Here is a 22,383-nt window from a genome sequence, read left to right as displayed (position 1 = left end):
TGACTAACTAGCCATTTAGCTACACAGTCTATAGCCTTGGGTGTCAATTTCTGAAATGTTTTCCAGAATTATCTTCTTCTTTCCAATTCAGAATAAAATACTAAAAAGCAAGGTCAGAAAAGTCAAAATGTATCTATTATGTTTAAAACTTCACTCTGTTTTACTTCTGTCTTATTTTTCAGGCAGTGTTTCATTGTGTAGGCCAACCTGATTTAAACTTGCTATCTTCCTGATCCTATCTCCTACATCAGGGACTAGGAGCATGCACTATCACACCAGGCAAGGTCAATTTTATTCTAAACATCTTCGGCAATTAGTTGCTCTCTAACATTACAAACAGATAAAACCAAGCTCCTCTGAATCTGTGCCTCTTTGAATCTGATTTTAGATCTAACATCATTTTAATGCCTGCCTTCATGGTACTGTAAAAGACTGCACTTGGCCTCCCACTAAAAAGAGAAAAAAATCGATACTTCTAAGTAGAACAGGTTCTACTTAGGAACACAGAGGATATTTGAAAAAAGCATTCAGCAAAATAAACCAATCAGCAAGAAGAATATTTGCAACCAAGCACAAAGCCTGATGGCAGAATTTGCTTTTGAGACTATATATTTACACAGATGAACACTAAAAGCAACTTTTGGATTTAGAAAACCAAATCTAGCTTCATGAATACAAATTCATTTTGTTTATCTTGCTCACACTTCTTATTATACCAGCATGACTACACATACACAAAAGAATCTAAATGTGATTTATTTAGTAAGAACCTATCTCTAAGGCATCGAATAAAAGATTGCCCCCTACAGCACTGGTATCCAGCAGCTAAGAGCCAGTGTGAAGATGCTGACTGATAAAAATGAGTGCTTATAATCAACAGTAGCCGACAACCAAGTCTCCTCGCCTCCCCTTTGCCATTCCCAAGCCACCAGGAAGGCCAAAAAACATATACATACACACAATTGAGTATATGGAAGATGACAGATGACAGAGAGACAGATAGACTGATGACAGAAGTTTGTGTGTGTGTGTGTGTGTGTGTGTGTGTGTGTGTGTGTGTGTGTGTGTGTGTCTTAAAGGCAGTGAGGGAATTTTCTGTGGCTAATAAAAGTGAACATTCTACTTAGAAATCTATTTAGATTAAGCCTTGCTGAAACTAACTGGTCAGATCTGAGTTACACATTCTGATGTAACAAGATAAATTACATATTTGTAGTTGCTTCTAAGAAAGTTAAACTATGCTTCTCTGCTCTCAAGTCAGAGGTTCTAGGCCACACTCAAAGGCAGAAAAAGTCTCAAAGATACCCTCACCTAAAGGCAATGTAACTTAGATGCTCCACTGAGAAATGAAGGAATATAAAATTCCTAAACACTGAGTAAAGCTACACACAGTAGTTCAGGGCACATCTCCTCAGAGAGGAAAAGCAAGTAAGGCCTAAAGAAGCAGAGTTTGACTTGGAAAATGGGTATATGATGAAAAGAAAAGATAAATTTATTAACATACAAGGATCTGAGAGTGTGACTCAGTGATACAGCCCTTCCCTCATATGTGTGAAGTCCATGGGAAGCCTGGGGTTCAATCCCTAGCAGTACATAAAAGACCAAGGGACTGCTGTAGCCCAGCAGTCTATGGAACAGGACATATTATTCACTAAATGAAACAAAGTATTACTCAAACAAATAAAGAAATGTGGAAGTGACATCCTATACCTATTTTCAGCTGTCCTTGAGGACATGTAGTATTGTTATAATTTTTCAATACTTATATCTTATCCCCAGGTTAAACTGTATAAGCCCAACAAACAACATTTCAATAGAAACAATGGAACTTTTCATTATAAGGCCTGAAGTTAAGTGTCTAGGTAGATATATCTGTATAAACATTAACCTGTGTTCATTTATGTCCTCACTTATGAAAATTAAAGCACTTTTCTAGAACATGTAAATGGCTCAAGTGGGTAAGGCCCTGAGAATTTAAGTTCAATTTCCTGAACCTACATGGTAGGAGAGAACCACTTCCTGCAAGCTGTCCTGTTACCTGCATACACTTGCTTTCACCTACACGTGTTCAGTGTGTGTGTGCATGCACAGGGATCGATCACACACACACACACACACACACACACACACACACACGGCTGGAAAGAGAAAGGAATGTTCTAAGATCTTTGCTGCATCTATGAGTCTTCTCTGTTGCATCATTAAACTGGAGTTTTCCCTCAAAAGCATCAGCTATATTATGCAATGGTGATATTAGCTTTTTTGCTATCACTCAGTTATCCTCTTTCTAATAACTTTGTGTTTCAAGTAGCCAGATTCTATTTAAATATGCTTAATAAGATATATTCACATAAAACATGGAAATAAGAGAAATTTTAATACAGTTCACAGGAAGTTAACCAAATTTACTTTTTTTTTTTTCCTTTCAAGACAGGGTTTCTCTGTGTAGCATTGTAGACCAGGCTGGCTTCGAACTCACAAAGATCTACCTGACTCTGCCTCCTAAGTGCTGGGATTAAAGGTGTGTGCCACCACCTCCTGGCCCAAATTTACCTTTGTTAAAGTAGTATAAGAAAACTTTTACAGAAAAATATTGAACCCATTTCTACTGACAAAAAGTCAATGCCAATAAGATAAAATTTTTTGAAATGAACAGTATCTAAAGTAACAATATAGGCATGTTAACAATATAGGCATGTGGTGGTTTGAAAGAAAATGGCCCCCCATAGGCCCATAGGGAGTGGCACTATTAGGAAGCGTGGCCTTGTCAGAGTAGGCGTGATCTTACTGGAGAAGTACCACTCGGCTTTGCATCTCAGTGTGTCATAGTCTCTTCCTGCTGCCTGCAGATTCAGATGCAGAACTCTCAGCTCCTCTCCCACACCAGTCTGCCTACAGGTCACCACACTTCCAGCCATGACGACAATGGATGACACCTCAGAACTGTAAGCCAGCCCCAGTTAAATGTTTTACTCTATAAGAGATGCCATGGCCATTGTGTCTCTTCACAGCAATAAAATCCTAAGACAGTACCATAGGAAACAGTAATTGTGAACCTAAGAAATTCAGACAATTGTGGCCTTTATTAAATATGGAGTGTATATTCTCTAAGGCATATTTACCAATGACTGAAAGAATAGATAGTAAAATATTTGACCTAAAACACAAATGAATGTACCACAAATAAATCCCCATCACCCACAGGGAGAGGTTAGCTTTACTGACACCACATTAAATCCCTATGAAATTGAGGAGCACAATTTTAAACTACTTCTATGTAACTACTTCCTACCCCAAAAATAGCTGAAGAATCAATCTAAATGTTCTTTGTATTTTCTAAGGACAAAATATTCAGAATCTAAAACAGCATGTGTTTTACCCCAGTCCTGAGTCTTGTTTACATACCATACCTCCACTAATTTACCCATTCATTCAACCAACATTCTTGAATTCCAACTTGATATAAAGAATGAAGAAACTGAGTAAGGGTAAGTCCTCTGTGGCAAGAAGAAACACCCATTCTACAAGCCAACTGCCTAGACTTCTCCCTCAAAGGCTCCAAACAGGAGAGGCCCTAGAGACTAATACCATAGGGCTCCATCCTATCCCACAGCCATTCAGTCCCCAATAAACACACAGAGGCTAACATTAATTATAAATTGTTTAGACGATGGCTCACACTTCTTATTGGCTATCTCTTAATTACAAACCGATTTTTATTAATCCCATATATCTCCATTGGGTCTTGGCTTACCAGTGATGCCCAAGCCTCTTGCTTCCTCAGTAGCTACATGGTGTCTCCTCAAGACTCACTCTCTTCCTCCCTCTTTCCTCTCCTATTCTGGTAGCCCTGAATATACTTCCTACCTAGCTACATCCTATCTGTCCATTGGCCAAACCAGCTTTATTCATCAACCAATAAAAGAAATATATATTCACAGCATACAGAAGGACATCACCATCACCATCCAGCCACAGAAATGTGACTTTGTGGTGCAGCATTTGTCTAGCATGTGCAAGGTCTTGGGTTCAACACCCAGGACTACCTAGATAAGAAAAATGTCCAGTGCTATGATGTGTGCTTATGTACAAAGTCCATGAAACACTATTATTTATGTTGGCACACCTTTGTAAAATCAAATCATACCCCAACTCATAAGGATTCTATAAGTTACCAAATTCCTCCATGGTCTTGTATCATCTGGTGATATCCAAGTGTGAGTTGGATAAATTCAAATGGTTTATATATGAGTTTCAGCAAACCTCAAAGCAGTGCATTAATTCACTTTAATAATTCCAAAGGGCCAGACAGAAGGTTTAGTGGGTGAAATCACATACTGTGCAAGACTAAAACTCTTGAGATCAATCCCAAGAACTCATGGAAAAAGCCAGATATGATAGCACACATCTATAATCCCAGCATTCGTATAGCAAAACAAAAGGGGGGAGACAGGAGAATCAGCTAGAAACACTCCCTGGGTTAGGTGTCCTGGAGTATGTTATGCAGCAGAAGCAAGAGAGACCCTGTCACAGCAAGACAAAAAGCAAAACTGGCTCTCAGAATACAGTTCCCTAACAACACACATGCCATGGCATCCACCCAGCCACATGTACACACACACACACACACACACACACACACAGTACTTTTTAAAAAACTAAATTAAGATTTTTATTTAAAACAGGTTTCGTAAATTTAAATGTGATATAATCTTGAAAATTATTATAAATTTTCATGAAATATTTGCAACTAGAAGCAAGTTATTTTTTGAACAAAATAATTTAAGAACCATCCAAAATAGTCTCCCGAATAGGAACACACAACTATTGTTTGATCATTCTAAAATTTATTACCATGTAAAAGTAACACAAAATCACGGAGTGTAACAAAATTAACGAAAGATTTCTCAAGAGACTGACTTTGAAACATTAATTACAAAATAGAAGAAAAGATTTAAAATGTAAAATTATTTCATTGGTTAATAAAAAGAATTGGCTATCAAAATTCTGTGCTGCTAGAGCTAAGGTACAGGCTCTGAGGTCACTGTCACCACCATCACATGAACAAATAAATGCAAATTCTATGCCAGAGAACACAAAATTTGATTTTACAAAAGCAGCGAAAACAGAAATCAATAAAATTTACCAGGCCTGCTATTATGCAGGTACAAATAAATGAGAAATGTTTTATAATGACTCATATTACATTGTTTTATACCATATTTTCAAGGCAAAGAGGGTATAGGCAATGAAGTTGTCACAAATAACTAATTCCTTCCTTTTTAAAGTAGTTATTGAGCCAATCAGATAGCTCAATAGGTAAATGTACTTACTGCCACCTTGATAACCTGGGTTCTAACCGAAGGATGCACATGGTAAATAACTGATTCTCACAAGCTATCCTCTGACCTCCACATATGCAGCATCACGTGCACATGCCCATATATGTTCTCACCCTCTAAACAAATCAATCAATCAATGGATAAATAAATAAATAAATAAATAAATAAATAAATAAATAAATGTAATATAGTAATTCTTGAATAGAAAATAATATTTCTACTTCTGGCAAAGATATAATAACCTATTTTTTAAATGAAAGAAATGCATGGGCTAACTGGATCATTTTTGACCGTATCCTTTTCTTTTAAAGCAGTTCATATCAGAAAAGTAATTCGTTTCAATGGCACATGAGAAAATTGTAACAATTTTAAGTCATTAAATGATCAAACCACTAAAGCATAAGACATGTGATCTGAACACCAATCTAGGCACTCCTTCTGCCACATACGATGCCACACATGAACTTAAAAGCATGGCATTATTTTTAAAGTCTTACAATTAGACTATAACTTTAGTTTGTGTGATTTTATTTCTATAAAACTGTGTAAGAAGTTCTAAATTTTTCAATTTTACACAGTGCTGGTACTAAACTACAGTAGTGTGGTGATGTCATTTATACTAAAGAATGACAGATGACTTGGCGAGAAGAACAAAGCATTTCCTACCTTCTGGAAGCCTACAAACTGGCAAGGCCAGGAATGGCTTAATTCCACTCCTCTATTGTTCTCACTGCTATTATCTTTTAACTTCTCATATATGTCTGCCCTTTAAGTACCCTGGGTATTGTTTCCATAGAAACTCTACTGCTAACTCATATACAAGCCCCATCCTGTATTAACACAGTATGAAAATGGGTAGTGCCTGGAAAAATAGAGGGTTTATTTTTCCCTAACAATAGCCCTTAACAAATATTTTTGCATGTTCCATCACTAACAAAGGTTTATAAAAACTCAAAACAAGCTTTTCATATTCCCAAACATACAAAGTTAGTGCAAAATTCTTTTCAAAATATAAACTGAATACAGGCCAAGTCAGAATAATTCTTTTTCTAAGAAAATGTTAAGCTAGTAATGGTTTTTCATACTTGTAATCTATCACAAAGACATGGAGGCAAGAGAAGCATGAATTAGAGGCCAGCTCAGACAGCAGAGCAAGAACCTGTCTCCAAAACAGAAGAACACATGGTGGTTCACACTGCGATCCAGCACTTAAGAGGCTGACGCAATTTCAAGGCCAGCCTAGGCTACACAGATTAAAGTCAGTCTAGGTTATATGCCAAGACATCAAAAACTAACACAGGGGGACTAGAGAGATGGCTCAGCTGTTAAAAGCACCAACTGCACTTCCAGAGGACCCAGGTTCAATTCTCAGCACCCACACCCACAAGACAGCTCACAACTGTCTGTAACTCTAAGATATGACACCTCACACAGACATACATACATCCAAAACACCAAGGAACATAAAATAAAATAATATATATGTATATATGTGTATGTATATACACAGTAAAATAAACACAGGACAAAGCAAATTTTTAAAACTAATTTTATTTTAGAGGGCTAGAGAGATGTCTCAGCAGATAACAAAGCTTGCTGCTCTTACAGAGGACACAAGTTTGGCTCACAGTACCCTCATTAGGCAGTTCATAACTGCCTGTAACACCAGGTCTAGCATCCATGGGCACATGCACATACACACATATAAACATACACATACTCACATGAATATGAGGTATGATCAAAACATAAATCTTTTATAAGTTCTCAGTTGTTAATTAATCATTTATCCTATACATATAAAATATAAGGACAGGAAGAAACAAAAAGAGAGAAATTTTTCTGCTAGAAATTAATACAAATGAGAAAGTTAAAATGTATCCAAAAGCAAAATATATTTTCACCATATTTTAGAATGTGTTTATTTGATGACAGATTCCATAAAGTATAGAGGACAATTAACCAAGACTTAAAGTTCTATTTTACCAGATTACTTACAATTACCAAGCTGAAACTATAAAGAGTACTTAAATAATAGCACTGTTTCATGTTATTAAAGATATTATTAAACCACATGCCTTTAATCCCAGCACTTGGTAGGCAGATGAAGGAGGATCTCTGTGAGTTCAAGGCCAGCCTGGTCTACAATGCTACACAGAGAAACCCTGTCTTGAAAAACCAAAAAAAAAAAAGTATGTATGTATATGTACATATATAATTCAAAAGTGATGTTTTATGTTTGAACATCACTTTCAGTGAGATTAATAAATATCCTATTCTTTCAAAGGGTTTACCATGGTTCTCCCAAAACTCTTCTTTCGATGAAGTAGAGAACTAAACTATTACACCATACATATTAAACACTATTTCAGCTTCCAACCCTGTCTTACTGAATGAACATAAGACTCTAAGGATGCAATGCTGCTGTGGACACCGCAGTGACAAGCGCTGGTGACACTGCAGTGACAAATGTTGGGGACATCTCAGTGACAAGTGTTGAGGACACCACAGGGACAAGCCTCACTGCACCTCAAGTTCTTGCTGTCAGTAAGCAAACAACTGTTCTTAATTTTTAAGTCATCCAATATTAGCCTATAGAATAAGCTATTTGTACACTTTTTTTAATAACTCAAGTTTGTACCAAAGTTAGTTCTGAAATGTAGGCTATGCAAGAACTGACAGATAAGAAAACTAAATCTAGGATAGTAAAATGGCCAAACAAGTAAAGGGTCCTGCTGCCAAACCTTACAACCTGTGTTATCCCTAGGATACACATGTGGAAGGAGAAACAGACTCCACTCACAGGCATGGTGTTCAGATGCAGAGAGAGAGAGAGAGAGAGAGAGAGAGAGAGAGAGAGAGAGAGAGAGAGGAGAAGAGGAGGGAAGAGGAGGAGAGAGATGAAGAAACATAATTAAATAATAATAATCTAAATCCATCCAAAGTAGTACTTCTGCAAAGACCTTAGCAATACAAAAAACTACCATCATACACACACACACACACACACACACACACACACACACACACACACAAACCCTCATTATTTTCCCTTTTATATTCTCCAACAACAAGCAGCTGACAATTTCCCCTCTGGGAAACAGAAATATTTAAAAAAGGAAATTCATATGAATTTTGAAGTTGGATCAAATTCCAGTTACAACAACTATTACAAGAGAGGAACAATATAACTTAGATTTAGCTCTCCACAAAGACAAGAGTAGTCAGCATATGTCCACAGGGACTGGTGAGGGTGACATGGAAATAAAGGTCAGAAGACAAGCATCTCCAGAGCAGAACTGTTCTTTAATGAGAACGATAGGACTGCAGACTCTAGGGGGAAGTGAGACTGTGTATTGGTGGCATGAGGGTCTCGGGAATTTATAGGACATAAACGAATGGTGTGGGGAATGGAAGAGCCCACCTGTGACAGGTAAGTTCCCCTGCAGTCCCCAAGTAGTAGCTCCAAGCATGTGCCCACTCATCAGTAGTCTTCACAGGTGTTAGAGGTCCAGTGAACTCTCCAGCCTAGACCTTCTCAATACATATGGAGCTTTTGGGTGATTAACCCTGCACCAGCATGGTGCCAAAGCTCTCTAGAGCCAAAGGGCCAAGAAGGTGAAACTTTCATACCTAGGAAAAAGCCAGGTACTTTTTCTGAGACCTTGACTCCATTTCACAAAGCTCCCACCCCACCCTACCTCAGCTTACCCATCACATCTTTATAGGATAGAGAACCAGGGGCCCAGAGTACTGGGCCACTTTCCCTACCAACACAGGTGACTTCCTTTGAGACTGGGACTCATTCCACAGAGACTTTGTCAGACTCAATGACAGGCAAGGCTATGGCTAGCAAGGCTATCCCATGGGGATATGCATTAATAAGTAAGACTTAACCATTAAAATACTTAATTTATAAAACAAAAGACTATAAAACTAGCAATCTAAATACAATTCCTGTCTAATATCTCAGCAAGCAAATGAAATAGATTTACTATGGAATTAAACAAAATTAAAAAAAAAAAGCTGGATCTCTCATGGCTATTATGCTCTTCTTGAAACTGGGGCAATGCTGTGTTTTACACTAAAAGCATGATAGAGAACATGATTCCTACTTTAAAACTTTTTGAGGTTTGTAACCTAACTGACAAATAACAATAAGATAAATAACGTGTTTATATAATTACTATAAGCCAAAGTGACACAAAGCAGCAGTCTATACAAACCATCACAACCAAATGACAGGCCACATGTAAAGATGGCTTGGGTTCTTAGCTAAATGGACATTACCAGTACAATTTTTGTTTAATATCCTTCCTTCTAGAAGAGTTTCAGTTTTTTCACACTTTAAATCTGGTTTTCAACTAAAATGTCTTTCTAGTCATCCCTTCCTGTCACAGTAAACAAATCAAAATGACTTGTAAGCATTTATTCAGCATAAAGCATATGTTTGTTTTTCTCCATAATTATTCAGTATGATATGCAAATGGAGGAAGAGTATACTAAATGGTTGGGGAAATCACGTAAAAACAAAATTACAAATGCAAAAAAAAAAAAAAATGTGTAGATGGAAACCATGGTAATAAGTTGTAAGATTCAAAGATAAAAGAGATTAGAAAATCCAGAAAAGAAATGAAAAAACATTCTAGTCTACCCTGCATCAACAGAAGCTAAGGATAAAAACATAAATACCAAAAGTTAGAGTAAGTGCCTATTTTGGACAAAGCCTAAAGAAAACCTCGAAGTTCTAGAAGTTGCTTTCATGTAAAAGAGTGAGGTGCACTGACTGCAAAGCATGGTGCCATGGCTGCAGGCTCTGCCTGGCAAGGCTCTCATTGTGTCCACTTCCCTTCAAATGCTTCCACACATAGGTACACTTGACATCTCTCGAGAGTGGTGTTACCAATACAAGACGATCTTCATTTACCACTTGGGAAACAGCACAGCAGAGGCAAGCTACTCTGCCAGGATCTAATTCATACAAAGGGGGAAGCAGTCAAGAACTGGGAATTTAAATGTTTAGGACCCTGATTCTCCAGCCTGAATGCTTATTTCACATCCCTGTAGATTAAAGCATATGCATGCGTGTGTGCGCGTGCGCGCACACACACACACACACACACACACACACACACACACACACACCACAGAGGAGAGAGAGAGAGAGAGCACCAAATGAGGATAACAGTTAGGTTATCTAAGCCATAAATTAGGCTTAGAACATAAGAAGGAAGTGCAGGTTTAGAATTAAAGTATAATGAACAAGGTAAAACCAGGACTGCCAGTAGGTGGGGGAGGGGTGGAATAAAGGATGCTGTTCAAGGATAATTACACCAGCTTGATCTGAATCCAGTGTTTCATGTTCACTGGAAAAGATATATTAAAAAAGCAGTGAATTCTTTTACAAATAAGCACATTCATCCAAGAAAGTTTCTAACAAATAGGCAAATAGGTTCAATCTTAAATGTAATAAAAAGCAGAAGTTATTTCAGTGCTTATAATTTCAACAATAATGACCTTCTTATACTTTTTTGAAATTATAATTACATCACTTCCCCCTTCCCTTCCTCCTTCCACCCAGTCCCCCCCCCCCCCCCGCACACACCCTGCTTGCTGTCATATTCATGGCCTCTTTTTTCTTTAACTGTTCTTCACACTGACTGCCAGAGTGGACACCTCATTTCCAATCCCACCACCAGTCCCCTCCAGCATTGCTGTCAAGTTTGCCATTCTCACTGGGTTAAGATGAATTTCCCTGACTGCTAGGGACATGAACATTTTGTCAGATATCTCTAAGCCATATTTATTTCTTTGAGAATTTTGTTCGGTTTTTAAATGGGTCATTTAGTTTTTGAATCTTTGTTTTCTCAGTTCTTCATGTATCCTGGGTATCGATCCTCTGTCAGAAGTAGACCTGGCAAAGATTCTTTCCCATTCTGTGAGCATTCTCTTCACTCAATTGTTTCTTTAGCTGTGCAGAAGCCTTGAAGTTTTATGAGGTCTCATTTGTTGGTCTCAATTCTTGGACAAATGAAGTCCTAATTAGATTAAGAAAGTCCTTTCCTGCACCTCTATGCTGTAGGGTACTGCCTATGTTTTCTTCTAGTAGTTTCCTTGTTTTAGACTTCACATTTAGGTCTTTGATCCATTTGGAGTTAGCTTTCTGCAGGTGATAGACATGTGTCTAATTTCATTCCTTGTCTGTGGATGTCCAGTTTTTCCAGTACCATTTGTTGGAGATGCTTTCTTTCCTCCAGTGTATTTTTTGGTATCTTTGTCAAATATTAGATGGCTTCAGTTTTACATATTCATGGTTGAATCCTGGATTCTTTTCCATTTGTCTACATGTCTGTTTGTGTGCCAGTACTGTAATTACTTAACATAAGTTACTAAAAATCACTTTTACAGTTCTAATAAAACTATAATGAAAACTTTTAATAATGGAAAGCAAAAAAGGGAGATGTTTTGATGTGGCCACATTGGAAAGAGAGACAAAGAGATGCACAGGGGTCTGAAGTAAGATTAAGGTTTAAGTAGAAAGCCAAAGATTTGAGTCTTGAAGCAGTTCCTGCCCATATCATTGTCCAGCTTCCTTCCCAGCTTTAAGGTACCCTGATAAGTTGTTAGAACTGTGAAATCTCTACCCTGAAAACAGGTTGTCCAAGCATGAAATTTCCAGGGTCCCTTCTTTGGACATCCTGGTACTCAGACTGAAAGACAAAGATTTCTCTTTAGAATATCTTTACTTCTGCCTGGCCTATTACAATTCCCTACACTGTTAAGACCTTAATCTTGGGGCAAAATATTCTGAAACAAATACAATAAATAAAATGTTAGTAGAGAACAAGGTTAGAACATGGTTGGTCCTAAACAGACATGCATACTTTGGATACTTGGGAAATGGTTCTAAGGAAAAGGTTCAGGTAAGATTGTCCCTCTAAGTACTAGCTCCTGTAACTAACTTATACATACTTAAAATGGACCCTACCAGCCTTCAGAGAACTCTGACCTCTGGACAGGGCTCATTGTGTAAGCACAGTTTCTGGCAAAGGAGTGTGAATAACAGTTTTGAGATGCTAGAGCATCACCCACAAAGCAAGCAGAATGGATGGCCTGAGCCATTTCTGTACCTTGGTTGCTTGAATTGGGCCAAAAGGATTTATTGTCACATCTCCCTGACATCTGTGACTTATCCCTCACAACTAAGGTGGAATCAAACCAAATCAACCAGGACGAGTCATTTGCTGGTGTGGCAGTTTGAATGAGAATGTCCCAAATAGGGTCATAAAGTTAAACACTTGGGACCCAATTGCTAGAGCTATTCAGGAAGGGTTAGGAAGTGTGGCCTAGTAGAAGGAAGAGTATCACTGAGGACAGACTGAGATTTCAAAAACCTATGCTGTTCGCTGTTGTAGAATATTATTTTAGTTGGGCAAAGAAGTGTTACATTTGTTTATGCTGCAGAAGGTATGTTACTTTTTGTTTATGCTTCACTTGTTTAATTATGGAGCAATACATTGCCTTTGTTTCACCTTGCTTGCCTAAAGCACCTGATTGGTGTAATAAATAAAAAGCCGAACAGCCAATAGCTAGGCAGGAGATAGGCAGGGCTGATGGGCAGAGAGAATAAGTAGGAGAGAAAAGAATGAGAAAGGAAAAAATTTAAAGAAGGGATAAGAGGGAGATATCTGGAGCCAGTCAGCCAGCCACCAGCTAGGAGATATGAAAAGCAGTGAAAGTTAGATATACAGAAAAAAGATGAAAAACCCCAAGACAAAAGGAAAAAACAAAAACACAGGTTAATTTAAGTTAAAAGAGCTAGCAAGAAATGTACCTAAGCTAGCTAGGCTGGACATTCAAAACTAGTAAGTCTCCATTTCATGATCTGGGAACTATTACACTTCCTAGTTAGCACTGTCTGGCCTTCCACCTGTGGATCAAGATGTCAGCTCTCAGCAACTGCTGCCAGCATAATCCTCCATGTCTGCCTGCAGCCATGCCCCCTGCTAAGCCCCAAATAAATGCTTTCTTTTATAAGTTGCCTTGGCCATGGTGTCTTGTTACAGCAATAGAAAAGCAACAAAAATGCCCACCATCATGGGTCAATGAAGAACGAATCAGCAAAAGGTTAATAAACAATGCATCCAGACGACGTGGTTCAGATAAGGCAGGAAGTTGTCAGACCTGAAACAAAGGCATGGTGGTTCTTACCTGTGATCCCAGCACTTGGTAAGCTGAGACCAGCCTATGCCTCATCACAAGACCCTGCCTCACACCGACAAGATGGAGTTGCTTGTGCCAGCTCTCCTCAGATAACCAAAAGCCATTAAATTCTTTCAGGCATGATCTGGTTTTATCCTATAAAAGTTCTATATATACACTTTTTAAAGTCTCTAATAGCATAATTAGGATTTATGTATAAATTATGAAAATACTAATGGACTATTTTCATTTTGTTGCTTAGAATTATGATCTTTAAAAAGCTATAAGAAGTAGAAGCTTCTCTCTGAAGTATAAGTACCTAAAATATGCATTTCCTGGAGAAAGGTAACTTTTGAAAGTCTTGTACATGATGTAAACTACCTATTTCAACAAAATACTATCAATAGCTTCTTTTCCCATCTAACTCATATATATATATATATATATATATATATATATATATATATATATATATCAAGCTGTAGACTCTGAGCAAGCATGGCTCTCACTCTCCGCCCATCAAACACGGGATGACATCTATTTTCACACTAAAGACAACAATCCGTCAGGAGAAGCATCCCTCCACTGTCTTCAACAGCATTCACCATTAACCATGAGTAAAGGAGTAGCTTCTTAGAAATGTTAGGTGAAAATAATTAGTGGTGCTAATTAAGGAATTTTTATAGACTTTTCCAAGAAAAAAATTCTACTATTAACAATCACATTGCAGCACGTCAGTGAAACCACAAAATTTCTATAGAACTCCTTGACTAAGGAATTTAATAAGATCCAGGTGCAGTGGCTGAAGCAAAAGTGCCATGAGTTCAAAGCCACCCAGGGCTGAAAAATGAGACTAAACAAAAATACTTTCATAAAAGTTAAATTGAAACACTTACTGCAAACAGCCCACCCTGACGGCTACAGGGACGTGGGGCAGCTGTGTGGCCCACTTCAGCGTCACATCCTGGTAAACGTGCAGCATATGACTATGGTTTCCAATCAGAGTATTTATCGTGCCTTCAGAAACTGCAGGGTGGAGACAGGAAAAAAGATAGTAAGAAAAAGGCCACTCAAAATGGCACACTGCGGTCTCTTTGCAGAAAGTTATCACACATTAATTGTAATATATTGGTTTTACCACATTAAGATTTTAGGTGATAAGATATTAGCTTTCAACTTCAAGAAACCAAGAGTAAAAAACAAACAAATCATTTTATACACAAGAGGTATAGCTATCAGGCAAAGTATTTGCATTTCATCTAGACACTATGAATTTTATTAACATATCACACATCTAAGCTAATGATTGACAGGCATTCACAGCAAGTCCCTCTATTAGACACCATTGCTCTGCTTATTAAAAAAAAAAAAAGTGATGTCCTCATGGAAGGGTTCTTGAATAGTCACACTATGGAAAGCATTAATGAGCTGGAAGCCAGCCTGCAAGTGATCTTACAGAGTCAAAGGGCTGGCAAAACCACACATGCTTTATATCAAATGTCTACTAAGACTATGAAAACTAGGGGTTTTATTATGTGTTCAGCAAAAACTACTTTCCTAGATGTTTAAAATCTGTGTGTGAGTGTGGCTTTTTCTGATGTGTGTGCATGTATAAAACAGTACTGAGATATGGAAAGGACACAGAAAATCTTCACACCCACCAGAGCAGTATGGAAGAAAACAACTGGGGCTACAATCCAGCTTCTTCATGAATCGGATCTGTCCGTTATCCTTCAGGCAAAAAAAGTTTCTCTCGCCAAGAACAAAAACAGAAGATGCAGACTGGTTAAAAGGGATGATACAAATATCAAGAGCTTGTTCTCCAATATTCAGAGTCCAGTCCACCTGAAAAGAAAAACCCAACAGTGATGCAGCTGTTACAGACAGACTGTGTCCTCACTTTCATATCAAGGTAAATGAAGAAACTGCTTTACAGCAAACCAAGATGTCTAATTTCTTGGTTTTGTTTTAGGCCAGCTTGCTTACCATCCCAGTAACTAGCATTGTGTAGGTCTATCCTACCTCTTACCAAGTGATACTGGCTACACAGTGACTATGAAGCACGCATCAGGAAAGTTACCTGTGATGCTATAAGGAACTCCAGGAGCACTGGAATAGTTAGTGAGCACTGACGCACAGGCACATATGGGGCAGATAGGTGTACATTCAGACAAAATGCCCGTGCATATAAAATAAAAGTAAATAAATCTTATTTAAAAATGATAAAGTTTGGAGAAGATTGATTTGTTAGGACTGACATTAAACAATGTATACATGAATCAAAACATCATATGCACTCAATGTACATGTATAATATTTGTGTGAGTGTGTGTATATCAGTTTAAAAATATAATCATTTAAAGATACCATATTTGCCTTGTAAATCAACAAATCATAATCAATAAAATGCATTGCTAACATTGTTATAAACATGTTTTGCAACAGATATCTCTAAAATGCATCCATGTGCAGTCCTCCACTGAGCAGTCATCAAGTGGTGATGGAGAACAGACATTGACTCCCCTGTACTAAGGACTAGTCTAAGAGGGGTCTAGGCCCATGGAGTATACTCAACAGTCAGTACATGTTTCTTAAAATAATGATAGGATAAACATAAAGTACACATGCAAAAAGTCTGTAGAATTCAGCAAGAGTTAATATTTTTAAATTAATACATGTGTAAGGATATAAGTAAGGATGGTTTCACAGAGAGACAAGATCTGCACCAAGAAGAAATGAACAGCCGCAGTTAGCATCTAATAACTAGGAAAGAAGCCCAAGCATGGTGGGCCATGCCTACAATTCCATCATCCAGAAGGACTGAGACTTGAAGGCCAGGTGCTATGTGGCTGAGGGAGAAGTCATCAGTGGACCCCATCAGCTATAGTAATGATATGCTCACTGTGGCAATTGTGGCACGACATTATGAGGGCCACACACCACTTCTGGTTGCATTTAGGGATTGCTCCTCAGGAGTGAACTCATGTCTTTTCCATAAACCTGGCCAAGAGCTGGGGAGGTCACAGGCACTGGGAAAACCTAGTCCTGTTGGTTCCTGAAGTGGACATGGAATCAAACTGCCTTCTTAGTGCTATGCTTACACCCTCACCTCCACTAGACAAGTGTTTTGCAGTCAGTGACAATTAAGACAGAGGCCCAAAACAGATCAAAATATGGAGAAAGAGTAACTCTGGGATGCTGGCCTTAAACAGGACATCTGTAGTAGCCCTCCAACGCTGAAGAATTGCTGGGCACGAGGGAGTGGAAAGCGTATAAGAACCAGACACTGGGAAGGAACCACGTGAAAAGTGCCTTCTGCACTCTTGAACTCACTTCAGCTATGCTCACCTACACAAGAGCACGAGAGCACATCAGGTTAGACCTGTCCCCCTCCCACCATGAATAATAGCTCTCCAGACTCCTGCAGCACTTTGGCAATTAATGAGTGCTATGAGACAGAGTTCATTTCCTTCCATGGTGTAGACTCTGGTAAGTTAACCATGTCTCAGTAAATTCCCACTCATGTTCATACAAGCTGTCCTGCTCTGAATGAAAATGGTCCCCATAGGCCCCCATAGAGAGTGGCACTATTAAAAGGTGTGGCTTGTTGGAGGAAGTGTGTCACTGTGGATGGTCGTTGAGGTTTCAAATGCTCAAGTCAGGCCCAGTATCACTGTCTCTTCCTGCTGCCTGCTGATCCAGATATAGAACTCTCAGATACTTCTCCAGAACCATGTCTGCCTGCATGCTGCCATCTTCCCTGCCATGATAATAACGTATGTTTATAAACCTCTGAACTATAAGCCAGCCCCAGTTAAACATTTTCCTTTATGAGTTTCTGTGGCCATGGTGTCTCTTCACAGAAACAGAACACTGACTAAGACACAAGCAAACACAATTACCTCAGGAGGTTCAAGTAAGGTCTTAAGGTACCAAAGTAGGAGGAGTCCTGTTGAGAAGAAAGTGTTTCAATAAGGGAATGGGAGAGTGTTATTAAATGCCCCAAACCTAGCAGAAACCTAGCATGGAATTGTTAAAGAATAAAAAAATAAAATTAAGAGTTCAAATCCAACCTTGGGAACATAGAAAGTTTAAGGCCAGCCTAGGCTACATTACACATTTTCTCAAAAAAAGGGGAAGAAAGAAAAAAAAAAAGCAAAGGTGGGTGGTGAAAGAATAGATCCAAGACCCAAAGACTTTGAAGAGTCACTTTAAAGATGCAGGTGGCCCTCTGGCTAAAAAAACATGATTTTAGATGAATCTGCCTCTCTGGGGATTAAAACATCTGAAGAATATCTGTGGTGAGTGAGTCTAGACAGGAAGACAGATGTTGTCAATGTTCACATAAGGCCCCTCTGGGGGATGGAAGCAACCCTGTAAAGATGGGCAGGTGAGTCAGAGTACCAGAAGTTGAATTCAATACTACAGCTCCTCCCTGCTGAACACAGTGGCACAAGCTAAACACTTAGCAGGCTGGGCCAAGAATATCAGGGGTTGAAAGCTAGCCTGAGCTACACAGTAAAACCCGACCTCAGAAAGAAAAGGGGGAAGGGGATGGAAAAGGAAGGTGAGAAGGGAATGAATCATTCAATTACCACTTCATCAGATTCCAATGAATGCATAAAACACTGCATCTCCCACTACACTGTCACTGGCTAGAAGGCCAATATTAATAACAGTAGCTGTGACTTAGATAAAAAATAGCTAAGCATACCATTTCTGAGGCCATAATCAGAGATCTGAGATTACATACCTTCATTCCCTATGTCCTGCATAGCATTGTTTGACCTCACAGGGAAACAGTCTACAGCCTAAGCTTACCAAGAATATTAATTAAAAATCCCCCACTTCCAACCAAGATGGAACAATAGGATGGAATTTAGCATCTCACCTGAAACAATCACAAAATACACAGAGAACATAAAACAATGTTTGTAAGACAATGAGAATAATGATGCCTCACATACCAAAAACAAATACAATGGGTGATATGTCACTCAAGCCTCGTGAGAGAGCTTTCAGACCAAAGTTCAGGGAAGATGAAGCCAGGCAGAGCCTCGCAGACTTATTGACCCAAGGAGATGAATTCAGAGGCAAGAGAAACCAGGGCAGTTAGAGTTCATAATACATTCAATAAAAACCAACCTGGGAGACCTAAAGAAAACTTACCTCAAATGTCCACCTGAGAATACATCAGCACATTCATAGAAACTAGGGAAGGCTAGGGAACCCATCCCCCATGATACCAGGAACAGTACCCAACATCCACACAGGACTCAATCTATACTCAAAAGCTTGTAACCCCAGAGCACTGGCAGGGCATAAAGAAGGATCTGGTCTCAGGAGCGGGGAAAATTAGCAGTACAATAAGTAGTTTTGTCCCACCTAACAAATCTTTCAAACAATGCTCAAAACAATCAAACTGTCTTCAAACAACTGTGCCCCAGGACTAAGCTTAGCCTATAATAATTCAAAAGTACCTAAAATGCAACAAGATAAAATGACTATATCTGACATCTAATAATAACTTTTAAATTACCAATCATGCAAATAAAACCAAACAGGAAATGTGATTTACAATGAAGAGAAATAAATCAACTGAGACTAACTCAAAACTGATACAGATGTTAAGAATTAGAAAACAAAAATAATAAGTATTACAACTATTTTATATTGGAGGCATAAACATTCAAACTGAATTTATACTACATGGGCTTCATTCCACTACAAAAAAAGTCATTATTGATCTTGTTTACAGTAATAAAAGTTATCACAAGTAAAGAGCAAGAATAAATGACTTTTTAATGAAAATGAAATTGTCAGATGCTAAAAAGGTGACCAGGCCTAGGACATAGTCTTTGCCATTGCAAGATTAATAAATTAATTGAACAAAATGAAAATAAAATCTGTAAGCTGTGGGACAATCTTGACTAAGTTAAGTATATTTTATTAGAGTAGTCCATAGAAAGGAGAGAAACACACACAAAATATCTGAAGAATTGATGACCCAAATTTTTTAAACTTCTGAAAATTGTAAAGTCACAAATGCTAGAAGCTCAACAAGGACTAAACTTGAAAGACATGAAAAGGAGAAAGAAGGAGAAGAAGGGAGAAAAATGTCAGAATCTGGACTTCTCAAAGTAAGTGTTAAGGGAAAAAAAAAACCCTAAAAATTAGGTCAAGGTAAACTCATATGAACAGAGAAATATAATGTAAAAAATTTCATATTAAAGAGATGTTTTTCTGGGTCAGCAAAATGGCTTAGGGGACAAAGAAGCTTGCTGCCAAGCATGAAGATCTGTGCTCAATTCCAAGAACATAATAGAAGGAGAGAACCAACTCAGCAAGCTGTCCACTGACAGATACACAAACACACACATGTGCATGCACATGCACACACACACACACACACAGGTCTGACTACATACAAGCATGATTAATAAATGTATACAATCCATTTTTAAAAAAGTGTTGCTTTTACAAAGCATCAGAGTAAGGTGAGAACATGCAGCAGAGGAGGTGGGCTGATAGGAGACTGAAGGATGAGTGCAACCAGAACATACATACATGTGTGAAACTCTCAAGAAACACGCTAATTTAAAAAGCTGTTTTTATACTACTGTGCTGATAAAGGAATATAAAATGACTCCTAACAAAATTCTGCTATACTCGTACACAATGCCTTTCTCAGCCCTCACCAGAGAAGCTTCCTCCTGCAGCAGAAGGGAACAAACACAGAGATACACACTGGACAGTGTGCAGAGTGACAGACCTTGGAACACTCACTCCTAAATGGGACATCTCCATCAAACCCTGCCCTCAAAGCTCAGAGAACCAATGGAGAAGAGACAGAGTGTAAGAGCCAGAGAGGAGGAGGACACCTAGGAATCAAAGCCTTCCAAACACAGCAGGACTGACACACACATAAACCCCGAGACTGGTGGCATGCACAGGGCCAGCACAGGTCTAGGCCAGATGCAGACCCAGTGCTGAGAGAGGGACAGTATATATAAGCCCCCATCTTAACCTAGAGGGTATTTCCAATGGAAAAACCACCAAAAAGGAAAAGCCTCAGTTTGCTTCACCAGAGTTTCACTGGGTATACAAACCACAATTAAGGTCAGGCTCCATGACCAGCAGTACATGGCCAAGAGAAAAACAAACTCAATGGCATTTCTGGAGGTATTCTTGTCTCATAATGCTATATCTGAGCTTTATTTCCCCCCCTCACTTTACAGATCTTTTGTTTATATATTATGGTTTCCAATTTTGTTTTTATGGGTTTCTTGTATTTTTACAATGGCGTTTTGTCCTGTTTTTTCTGTCCTGCTTATTTCATCTTAGATGATGATGATGATGATGATGATGATTACTATTACTATTTTTGGATGCCTGTTTGTTTTCTAATGAGAGACAAAGGGTATAGATTTGGGTGGGTGGGGAAGTGGGGAAAATCTGGGAGGAATAGGTGGAGGAGGGGAAGACATAATCAGAACATAATATATAAAAATCTGTTTTCAATTGACAACTAAAAACAATAATTGCTTCAACTTGATTTAACTTAGGTTGGGCACATGCATCTAGAAATTCACCTTTTACTTTAATTTCACATATATGTACTGTGTGTATATCCTTTCACTGCCACCCAACTCTTCATTCCAACCCCTCCTGGTGTGTGTGTGTGTGTGTGTGTGTGTGTGTGTGTGTGTGTGTGTGTGTGTAAAAGTGTATTGCGTATATATGTATGGATGTGTGTGTGTAAATAGACACATACAACCTGTTGAATCTATTTAGTATTGACCTTAAATGTATGTTTTCAGAGTTTCTAGTTCAGTGGAAAATAAATATTTTATAGCCCAGAAAAGAAGGAAGGCAGGGAGGGGAGGAAGAAGGGAGGAAGGAAGTAATGGAGGGAGGGAGGAAGGGAGAAATGGAGGGAGGGAGGGAGTAAGGAAGGAATGGAGGGAGGGAGGGAGGGAGGAAATGAAAACAGAAATTTTAAACAGGAGTTTGAAGTTTCGTGCTGGTTTATAATCTCTTCAATTGAGAGTGACGTCATTCACAGTTGGTGTGGAGCTACCTATGTTCTGATGCATCATGGATATAGATGGACATGTTTCACAGCTCAACAATAGCCATTTCAATTCTTTTTTGTCATTGATAGAACTGTGTAAAGAAACATTTCATAGCTGGGAAGCCATGATGGCATAAGTAAAGAAACAAAATATAATTTATATTTTCTTCCAGGAACTCTCTAACAAATATGACTATATATGGCATTGTTGAAATCTTTACATAGTAAAGGTCTCACCACCAATCTTTTCCCAGAACCAAGTCTCTGCTGTTCCGCCTCCTGCTTCTTATCTGCATCCGTCGCAAAGGCAAGAACTTGGTACCTGTTTGAAAGACACATTAAAGGGTATGTGACTTCATAATTTTTAAAGTAAAAATCGCTTTAAACTTCAGAAGCACATAATCCATAAACACTGTGGAAGATGTTTCCTTTAGTTCTACACACCACAAATTTTAATTAGAGTTTAGTGGGTCTTATTATGACACACACTATGAATAATCATTACGATAAATGGCATCTGAGTGTCACTGCTGTGAACCCAGCACTCCTATCAAGGATCTCTGGGGAAATGCATGAAGCAAACGACTGATGAGAAAGCCTAGCATCCAAATACCATACCCCAAAAAGAACCCAAATACCCAACAGTGTCATAGAAATCATTCATATATACTTTACAGAAGGTTAATATTATACCATCCAGCCAAACTACTTACTGTCATCGGTAAATTTTGCCAAGTTACTTATGCCATCATGGCTTCCCAGCTA

The 22,383-nt window shown here is 38.4% G+C and overlaps 1 protein-coding gene across 4 annotated transcripts in view; it reads right to left on the bottom strand.

Moving 5' to 3' along the window:
- Nucleotides 1-22,383, bottom strand: part of Bbs9 (Bardet-Biedl syndrome 9) — a 456,449-nt gene that overhangs the window by 305,057 nt on the left and 129,009 nt on the right. For all 4 annotated transcript variants that reach the window (XM_051196851.1, XM_051196854.1, XM_051196852.1 and 1 more), the window contains exons 7-9: nt 21,856-21,940; nt 15,206-15,389; nt 14,441-14,570 (exon numbers count right to left, since the gene is read on the bottom strand). In XM_051196851.1, coding sequence (XP_051052808.1) covers nt 14,441-14,570; nt 15,206-15,389; nt 21,856-21,940 — 399 coding nt within the window. The remainder of the gene's footprint in view (nt 1-14,440; nt 14,571-15,205; nt 15,390-21,855; nt 21,941-22,383) is intronic.

Source organism: Phodopus roborovskii, unplaced genomic scaffold (assembly GCF_943737965.1).
Source record: "Phodopus roborovskii unplaced genomic scaffold, PHOROB, whole genome shotgun sequence".
Taxonomy (NCBI): domain Eukaryota; kingdom Metazoa; phylum Chordata; class Mammalia; order Rodentia; family Cricetidae; genus Phodopus; species Phodopus roborovskii.
Note: the sequence above shows the minus strand (reverse complement) of the source record. Positions and strands in the feature narration are given on the sequence as shown.